This window comes from Cyanistes caeruleus, chromosome 2, assembly GCF_971803275.1.
Source record: "Cyanistes caeruleus chromosome 2, bCyaCae1.hap1.1, whole genome shotgun sequence".
Lineage (NCBI taxonomy): Eukaryota > Metazoa > Chordata > Aves > Passeriformes > Paridae > Cyanistes > Cyanistes caeruleus.
In genome coordinates, this window is record NC_141702.1 from 23972141 (window position 1) to 23982146 (window position 10006).

General features: G+C 37.4%; 1 protein-coding gene across 1 annotated transcript in view; it reads left to right on the forward strand.

The window, feature by feature from the left end:
* LRRC1 (leucine rich repeat containing 1) overlaps positions 1–3010 on the forward strand; it is a 69867-nt gene extending 66857 nt beyond the window's left edge. Inside the window, exon 14 of the mRNA XM_086876091.1 lies at positions 1787–3010. Within this exon, the coding sequence (XP_086732217.1) occupies positions 1787–1945 (159 nt within the window). The 3' untranslated portion in view covers positions 1946–3010. The remainder of the gene's footprint in view (positions 1–1786) is intronic.
* The last annotated feature ends 6996 nt before the right edge of the window (positions 3011–10006 follow it).

Consider the following 10006-nt stretch of genomic DNA (forward strand, 5'->3'; position numbering starts at 1 on the left):
ATACCTCCAGACACTGTGACATTAATGCAGAAGTCTAAAAAGTCTCTGAACATTCTTGCTGTAAATACTTCAGCTTGAACTGCATGCTTTGTGTGTACATTTGGAGAAGAAACTGTTCATGTTGGCTGCTGCAACTTTTTATGTTTACTTTAAATGCCTATGTTATTTCTGCTTTGAATATAACTTTTATATTCTGATGCAGGACAGTCTTCTGTTTTGCTTTGTTTTCCTCTGTCTGCTCAGGATGTTTTCTTTCCAGAAAGAAGATAGGATCTTTCTCTGCATCTGTGAAGCTTTACTGCCTGAAAGTATATAGGGTCTAATTTAGGATTCCAGCACTCTGGCATGTGTCTCCATTAAGTTTGCTATTGTTTGTCTCTCTAATTCCTATTTCCAATCTCTTTCTTGCTCTCTCTCATTCTTCTATTCTTCATTTTTTTTTTTTAACTCCACCATTTGCATTGAACCAACCATAGTGTCCATAAACAGCAGGAATGTTGCTCATTAGTTTCCCACTTAAACAAAGGATGTGGGAACATCTGTCACTGTACTTACAAGACCTCTCCATTAAGTTGGGCTCTGAATATCCTGAAGACCAAAACACAACATGATCTGTAGTTTTACTAGCTTTTATTAACAACTAAAACATGTTTTAAACGTGCTTCTCTGATGCTCTAAAACATTGCTGGTGGTCCTCATTTGATCTCAGCTTGAGATACTTCAGGGCACTGTCTGGATTGTTTTAGTTTAAAAAGTGACCATAAAACCCCTTACTTTAGTTTGCAAATGAACAAGTAAGGTAGGTGTTTACTCCAAAGCAGCAGAAAGAAAATGTCTCTTAGCAGGCATTGTTCACTGACTGATAGGGAGAATGATGCTGCTTAAGAACCGTGCCAACCTCAGAATGTCCGTAGAGTAGTGAGGGCTCAGGTGTTGAAGATAAGTGCTTGATTTGCCTGATTTGAGGCAAGAACTTTCCTACAGGAAAAAATCATCTTACTGAGGAAAAGGAAGGGCAGATTTCCAAAGCAGTCTTGACCAAAGCATCCACTTTTGGGTCATCAGTTCTGCTGTACTCTGCAGTTTACATGCATGCCACTAAAAAGTAATTGCATGTATATGTGTATTATACCCATATTGTATTTGTGGTGTTCTCTTGGTCTCCCGGCTGGATGCTAACTAGAGTTTTTGTGAATTCTGTTCTCCTTGTAAAGGTTTCAGCACAATGGTATTCATTCTTGTGTCTAAGGTGGGAGAGAAGTACTTCCTCATCCTCTCAAGGTGCTCGTTATCAATTAACTTGAGAAGCAGATTGTGTGGTGGAGCTGAAAGGCAAATGGAGCTAGATCCACACAAACACTATTTAAAACCGTAAAGAGATCTTGTGGGATTCTTTCAAAATCAGATGAATGTTTTAAGTGTGATCTTAAATCACTTGTATGGTTTTGGGGAGAGAAAAAAATCCCCAAGTATAGTTATGAAAGAATCTTCACTTCATAACTTGTAATTGTACTTCACTTGAGTGGCTTTCAGATTAGTAGTCCAAAAGAGAACAAAATTTTCTCTTAGAGACTTCTTAAAACCTCTTTCCCCATCTTCATAAACAAGCAGCTTTTAAAGTAATGCTCAGCACAGAGCATCACAGTTTGAAAAGGAAAAGCGGGGGGGAAAAGGAAAAAAAAAATGGTTCTTAATATTTGGTATGTGAATGCTGAAGCCTTGAAAGTGTATGTTGTTTTTGCGGAGAGACAAAGGCAAAACCACTTATTGCGCTGTTTATTTTTAGAGAACACTTCTAAGGCGAGCCACTCCACACCCTGGAGAATTAAAGAACATGAAAAAGACAGTGGAGAATTTACGGAATGATATGAATGCTGCTAAAGGACTGGATTCAAACAAAAACGAGGTCAATAATGCCATTGACAGAGTGACCACTTCCGTGTAGAGTTTCATCTCCAGGTTTTACCTCCTGTGTCTTCCCCTGCTGTTGAAATGTTCCTGTCGTCTCCTGGGACCTCACTGAGCCCCTTTTTGTTTTTAACCAGAACCTGATTCATCGTCTCCATACACATGAAAAGTGCGGCCCGCTGGAAGGAAGTGCCTTATTTCATCCAGGCAGTGAACCAATAATTTCCAAATCAATATTGTAATTTTAATAGTCCTAGGCTTTTTTAAGTTTAATACACTACTGTATGCAGAATACAATATTTTTGTCTTAAACACAGGGGAAATAATGCTTTTCTTTTCCAGAGTGCTGGGATATCTTCTTCCCAGTGGCTGGATGTGCTGGTGAGGAATATAGTTTTGTGGGAAATCGATACACTTTTTTATTTTTTTGGCAGCTCAGATGGTGTAAATTTTAAATTTTTGTATAGGACTTTCATAACAAGATGATGTATTTCATTTTTAAGAGAAAATTTATCTTGAGCGGTACATATTTTAGTATTTGTGGACAAGAACAAGTTTCATGGACAACTGTACTCATTTGTTTGTACCACCCGTTGTGCCTTATTGTGTCTGGTATGTCATATTAGTCTTAAATATAGCAATTCTTGAGGAAAGTGAGTAGATTTGGTCTCCTGCTTTAGATATGTTTTTCTTTTTGGACATTTGTTGGGAATTTTACAGCAGAGAACTTATGTTTATATTATGGGATCTTAGGTTGTGAAGCACAAATGTTAGTTTTATTGTAAACAGAATTAAGATTAAATGACCAAACTGCTATTGTTTATTACATAATGCACTCACACTTTAACTTAGTTGTAATGAAACATCTTGGTTTGGATGCCTTGTTGCATTGCAGTCACTAGAAATTCATGCTTCCGTTGTTTTTGTTTTTTTTTCAAATGTGCCATCTGTAAAATAACTTGAAAAACAGCACGATAGACTTTCAGAAGCACAGTATGAAATTAGTTTTATGTATTACAGAAAAAAGCATGATTCTTTAAAGTGCTTTGGTGGTTTTATAAAAGTTTATAAAACCATAATAAAAACATCTTTAAAAGCTTCAGTAGATGTGATGTATCATTGAAACTGCAATTAAAGTATCTATGTATTAATGCTGTCATTGTTACTGTGTTGCACTTCGGTTGTCCAATGCTGATTTCAAGGTCTTACCAAATCTGTGGGTTGTGGTTTGTTTACAAAGGTAAGTATTAACTGGGTTGAATTCGGTAAATAACCATTTTACAAACGTCTGATAAAGACTGATGTTGATGTCTCTGGGTTCTGTATGTGTAAAGCCACTGGCTGGTTCAGTGCAGGGACGTAAGGTACAGAGCAAAAATGTCACATATTTAATGTTAGGTAATGCAGTGAACCCAAATCTGAACAAAATGAGAGACCTGAAGTTTTTTGTGGCTAGCCATGCCTCTTCCTATAGAGAACATTTTTTCCGGTTGGTGTTGGTCGTATGAGAATATCTGAGAGAAGATATTCTCTCAGAAAAGGAGGAAATCTGGGAAGTCATAATAACTTGTGTTCAAATTACTACCTACAATATGTGATAATTTTTTAGTTTAACTCTAAATTTCCATTTGAAGCTTTTAGAAAAGGAACAGGTTTTTTTTAGGAAAAAACCTGTCTTTTTGATAGTGAACAAGTAGGTGTTTCAAGCCATCTACAAGTATTCAAACCTAACCTGGCAAAATACATTAGTTTTCATTTCTCATCTCAAAGATTCCTCATTTAAGCTTCAAGACATGGTTCTGCAGGAGGGTGCTGGAGGTTTGTATGTGTTAGACCATTTCAGTGGTAGTGCAGTTTTATTGTTCCCATGCAGAGTTCTCCTGGTTATTCTTGGTAAGCTGCTGTTAAAATAAAACCAAAAAGAAAAACCTTGGGTAGAATTTTCTTTTTAAAGTACTTACTGGAATTGACACAACAAAAGTTTAAAAATGTAGGAAACTCTGTACCCAGAGTCAAAGTAAACAGCAACAAACCCATTTGAGATGAAGTTCCTAAAAAAGACAGTTCCTAAAAAAGCCAAAGGCAGCAAGACTCTGTGATGCCAGTTTTTCATTTGGAGGTTGTGGCTTGTTTTGTTTTTAGCATCTGCTCCATCAGCAAGATGAATGTGTAAAGCTTGGATTTGGGCCTTACCTGAACTGCCACCAGATGAAAATAATTAATTGGCCCTTTTGCACCTACTGCCTCCTGCTGCAGTCAGAACAAGATGTAAATCTTGTTGCAGCTCTGTGATAGGCGCTGTGTCGCTCGGCCGTTGCTTTTCGTACATTCCAGCAGGCTCTTGGAGACTGCTGCAGCCCACAAACTCACCACAAGGCAAGCACTGCTTGCTGCATCCACTTTGGCACAAAGTAACTGCTCAGCAGTTCGTATTTTTTATTTTGGTGATGTTTGAATTTATTTAATTTTTTTCTAAGAGTGGAAAGAGTATTTGTTGTGGTTTCTCTGGCTACAGAAAAATAAGTAGGTGATTTGGGGTGGTTGCCTTTATTTTTTTTTTAATTTTTTTTTATCTCAGCCAAAGATGGGTGGCATGAGTTGCGTATTGAAGGTGTTTGCCTCCACTCATTTGTAATAGAAAATTAATTGAACTCAGACTAGAAACCAACAATTTGTTAATGATAAGTTAGAGGAGCTGAAATCCATCATCAGACCAACCAGCTACTATCCCTAGAGGAGCGTTGGCATTCCTTGCTTTTCACTGCCATCTCTCTTCACTTTGTTAACCTGTGTAGTGGAAATCTGGCTTTTTGTTATGTTTTTTCAGTCAGTGTCTGGGGAGGAGATAGGAGGTGTATTTTTCAGGCTTCTACTGTAGTACTGTGTAGCACTGTATCTCATTAATGTCTTTTGTTTATACTTTTTGGTGGGGCCAGCTGAGATTCTGCCTTGCTGCAGATAGTTCAGCACTGTATACAAAGTAATGTAGTGTTTCAGTCTGGCAGTAAGTGTAATTTCTGGGGTACACCTTGAGGTATGGACAGCAGCCTGTGGTGTGGAATACGAGCAGATGAAGTGGTTTTTTTTTAGGGCTGACAAGATGCTTGGATTCTTGCTGTGCAAAGTGGCTACCCTCTCTCCTCCTAATGCTGGTTCAGAGCAGCTTGCATGCCATTCTATTTGATCAAACCTCCATCAGCCTAGACCTCTGAAGTCCCTCTCATCTCTTTAGTGATCCATGTGTGTGCCATTTTATGGAGTGGTTGAAGTACCCTTCTCCTCCCAACAGCATTGATAACATTCCAGGCAGTTTTAACTCTGTTTTATAGCCAGAAAAAGCTGATGACACATGTTCTGTTTGAAGCAATGTCTGTCCCTGAAAACATGAGCCCTCTCTTCCCAGTCTCTGGTTTTTTTTTTTACTCCTGTTGATGCTGTGAGGAGCCTGAGTAGTGAAAATAATTGTGACTTTTTTCTCTATAAAATTTTCCTACTTTATTTTGTCTTTGGAGAGGTGGGTTTAATGCAAAGAGACTACAAAATTTACATGCTGTTTTATTAGCTATAAACAGGTAACCAGGGAAAATCAACTGACCACAGTGGAGTGGATTTAATATTAACCTGCCAGTTACTGCATACAAGTTCTCTTTATTCAAAGTCACAATTCCTAGTCTTAAAAGAGTAAGAAGAAAAAAGGCACTCTTGTGCTACAGTAGTTAGTTTAGCAATGGATTTTTCCATCCCCTGTGTATTGCTCCAGGCTTTTCCCACAACTTTCATGTAATTTATGTGTTGAGATTATTTTTCTGGCTTAAGTTCCATGTTTTTGATAATCAGTGTATTATAGAAAAGTGTGTACTGGAAGCTTGCATAATGCTCTTCTTTCCAGCAAGTGACTTCTTTGTGTCCTGCTTGGCCTGCTTCTGGTCTAGCACTGATGCTTTACAAGTTCTGGGTGAGCAGCTTTTTGCTGATTAGCTACTTAACAGGTTTCACTACTTGGAACTCATAATTTCAGCTTTTAAGAGAGAATAGTGATGCCAGGAATTTAATTTTATTTAAAGTGCATTTTTTAGTATATTGGTTGATACCATACAGTTTTGCTGTAAATATCTGCCTCCCACTGAGACAGAAGCACACTATTTATCAGAAATAACTAGACCTTTTGTTAATGGAGAATTCACCACCATTCTTTGCCTTGACTCCAGAAAATAATATTACTTTAGCTTTTCAATTGACTTGATAAGAGTGTTTCCCATCTTCAGTTTCTGACAAACACACAAATCTGTTTCTGTGTTTGGGTTGCTGTCAGGGAATATGACAAAAGCTGGTCTTGACTATTAGTAATTGTTTTGGATGTTCCCTTTCTCCTGAAGCAATTGTGAAATTTTCAGAGGGACAGTGCCTCTGTCTTCTATTGTTAAGTCGGGACTATAATCATTATTCCACCAGCTGAATGAAAAATGTGATTTTTTTTTTTTAAAAGTGGGTAGCACATGCCTGATTTGAGGACGACTCCATGAACTGCTTTGCAGGAGCCTTTCTGTCTCCTCTTCTGGTTGGTTTTGGAGACACTGTTTGTTTTATTCCCTGCTGTGCAGTTTTTGTGTCTGTGGGCTGGTCATTCATAGATTCTGTCTGAGCAGAGGGCTTGGAGGAAGGAGCTCAATGAGTGTATCTGGACTGTGTGCTAACTTCAGGTGTGAGGGTTCATGGCAGTCTGGTTTTGAATTTGTAACCTGTTCACCATGTTTGCTTCTAAACACTGTTGTTATTAATCCATTAGCTCTGAGATCTCAACAAGTAGCTTACTTTTTCTTCAGGAGAAAACCTCTCCTGAAAATGCAGCGTCGCTATTGTCCATGGAGAGAACTGTGTAGCTCCTCATGATGTTTCAGAGAAGGGTTTTAGCAAACCATCCTTGCATTAAAAACAGGAAATAGACACCTGATGTACAGTAACCTTTGACACTGTTTCTCTGATGTGCTCATCTCTTGCTGGGGAATGTTGTCTTGGCTGAAGTCTCTGATGTGCAGCTGGTGGTAACAGCCAAACACAAAAGGTTAGCAGCTCTCACTGTGGAAGACCTGTGCTGACTGCAGTAACTTTCCTCGAGATCCACAGATGCACACAGAGCTTGGAAATACCACTAAAGCACCAGCAGCTTGGATTTCAGTTTGTAAGCATCCCCAGTATAATGCAGAGAAAGTTTTAGTTGGACACAAAAATAATGAAATGCTTCAAAGTCCTATCTTCTTTTGCTCCTGAGCAAAACTCGGGCAAGTTGTGGGAATGTGCTTGTGATGGAAACAGTCTGAACCTATGATCACTCTCAGTAAGTTGCCAGTTTTAATCAAATCCAAAATAAATGAGGTGCTTTAAATCATTCTGAAGTTGCTCATAGAATATACGATTGTCCCATATTTCCTGAACATTATACGTTATAATCATGACTACATGATTATAAACATGAGTGGATTTCTTTATAGTTTGTTAATCCTGGCATCCTGGACTTCCACTAAGTAATTTAAGACCAAATCAAAATCCACACTAACTAACATAAAGGTTTGTTTGGATATTACTGATGACTTTTCTTTATTCAGAAGGGGAGAAAATTTAAAGTCTGAAGAGCATTTGCATAGTGGATGTTTTTAGGATAACCTGCAGCAATTTTTTAAAATTGTATTTTCAGGAAATGAAAAAAAAATCTTATCTGGATAATTAATGCTTGAGTATCTGAGTTTGAAATTAAATAGTGTATTTACTGCTAGCAAAGTGTTTAAGGCGTACTTCCATGATCAGTTCAGGCAACTTTTACGCTGCTTCTCCTCCAGTGGAATCATATTCAAGGATGTCTTTGTTTCAGCAGCGTTTTGTTCAGCTTTTGTTTCATGTGAATTGCACAAAGCTTTCTTAGAAGCAGTATTTTGTACTTTAAAAAGGGAATGAGTCTGAAATAGTTTCTGATTAGTAGAATGTGCTACGTATAGCTGTACTTTGAAGCAGCAGAGTGTTTATGCTTAGGAAATGCATCTTTAAAACCATTTTCTCTCCCATAACTGTGCTATTTAATATAATAGCACATATAATATATATAATATATATATTATATGTTATAATATATTATATATTTTATATATATAATATAATATATTTAATTTGCTATTTAAGCAAATCATCTTTTAAATAGAAAAATAGGTGAGAGTGTGTGTTTGAGGTTTTGAGTTGAATTGTAGAGGCAGGTGTGTGACCATTGAAATATTTTAGGAACTGGATTCTACTTGCCCGTGGAGACCAGGCTGTGGCTGTAAGCAGGGTGTTTCACTCTCCCTGTGATCTCAGTATGGTGCTTCAGAGACATGGGTGGCTTTCATATCTTGGCTTTTATTGTTAGGCTGTTTTGGATTCTCTTTCATTTACCAGAATGTTTTAGGGTGATACATGGCACTTGCACACCTTTGTTTCCTGGAGGAAATTCATTCTCTAGGGCATTTGTTAGTGAGATCATATCAGACTAAACACCTTGTGCTTCATGAGAACAATTTGTCCTCTTAACTACAAGGGTATGATATGGAGCAGTAGTTATGTTATGGGGAGACTGCCTTTGAAAGGATGAAAAATGTGTTGAAAGGAGGTAAAAATGTCACTTGACTTACTGGTGAAATTCTGAAGCAAAATCGTCTGTTACCAATCAGGCTCATTAACAGTGAAGGGAGAAGAAAAAATGTGTTTCCGTGGAACATAAGAACATTCTGGCTGATAAATATTTTCTCCCTCCAAACACTTCTGCTTTTACAAAACAGCAGTATTACACTGCCCGCATACCCATGAAGCTTAAACTCCTAAATACAGATTTTGCCTTCTTTGTTTTATTCCAGTTACTTTTAAGAAAATGTAAATCTATGTGCATATCACTTTTTGCTGCTTATGACAATAGCAGTGTTTGCTGCTAATGACTGAAACCAATCACGTTTTTAATCTTGTGTCTTAGCTTCCCCACATATGAAACAAGAAAACTTCCAAACTCTACCTGTGTAGTAAGACCAATTATAATCTGTAAAATTCTGTAAGGAGAACTGATTTTTCTTTCTTATTAGGATATTTGCCTGCAGCTTCCTGTCTCAAAGCATGGTCCTATAGTATTTAATAAAATGAGATTGAGCTAATAAATTACTGGAAGTTTTTAAAGAGAGCTTCATTTTTGGAGTAGAAATCTACTATCTATTACTTGAATGACATTGAGGGATGATGGAAGTTTTTTGCCTATCTAAAGCGGTTTTCATTAATACATCAGAATAAGGAATTGGTTTTTTTTTTTGGCAGAGAAAACAAAATCCAGTACAAAAAAATCAGACTGAGAGGTTGAATTCACTATCTTATTTCTGCCCCTCTCCATTTTGTTTCATAAAAAAGGATCAAGTTGTAAAAAATCAATTGGGGATTAAGGTTTGTTTGCAAAATAATATTAGCCTGCACTCACAGCAGAAGCATTCATGGATTGGTTTCTTCATTTTACTTGGTGGAAATATAATTCATGTGGTGTTTTGCATATAGCAGGTACATGCAAGTGTAGACTAAAAGGCATTTCTAGTTGTTCCACTCCATCTTCTACTATTGATACAACCAAAGAATGAAACTGTTTTCATATAGATAATGTTATCCACAATACTGTTTAGATCTGGTAGAAATTCTTTGCCAGAATTGTTCTGTTGTTTCTATTTTACTTTGTAGCACTGTAGATCAAGAATATTAAAGACTAAAATTTCTTGGGTTACAGGTGTTAAACAGTGTAATTTTCCTTACAGTTGCATGTTAGCATGAGGAAAAGCCTCCTGCTATAGGAGAAGGCAGACAGGGAGCAGGAATGCCCTGCAGCTCTGTGTTCCCAGCTGATCTGCAGGGGGCAGAGGGATGCAAAATCCACTGATACATCACCGTGCTCCTCTGCATGCAGGAGGCTGCCACTGCAGCTGAGTGTATGCCTAAAATGATAAAGGGATTGTCAACATAAGCTTAATTTGAAATCTCTGTTACTTTGAGAGAATAGCCTTTTACTGGTTTTACAAAATTTGACAGGCTGAGTTTGAGAAGCTGTTGT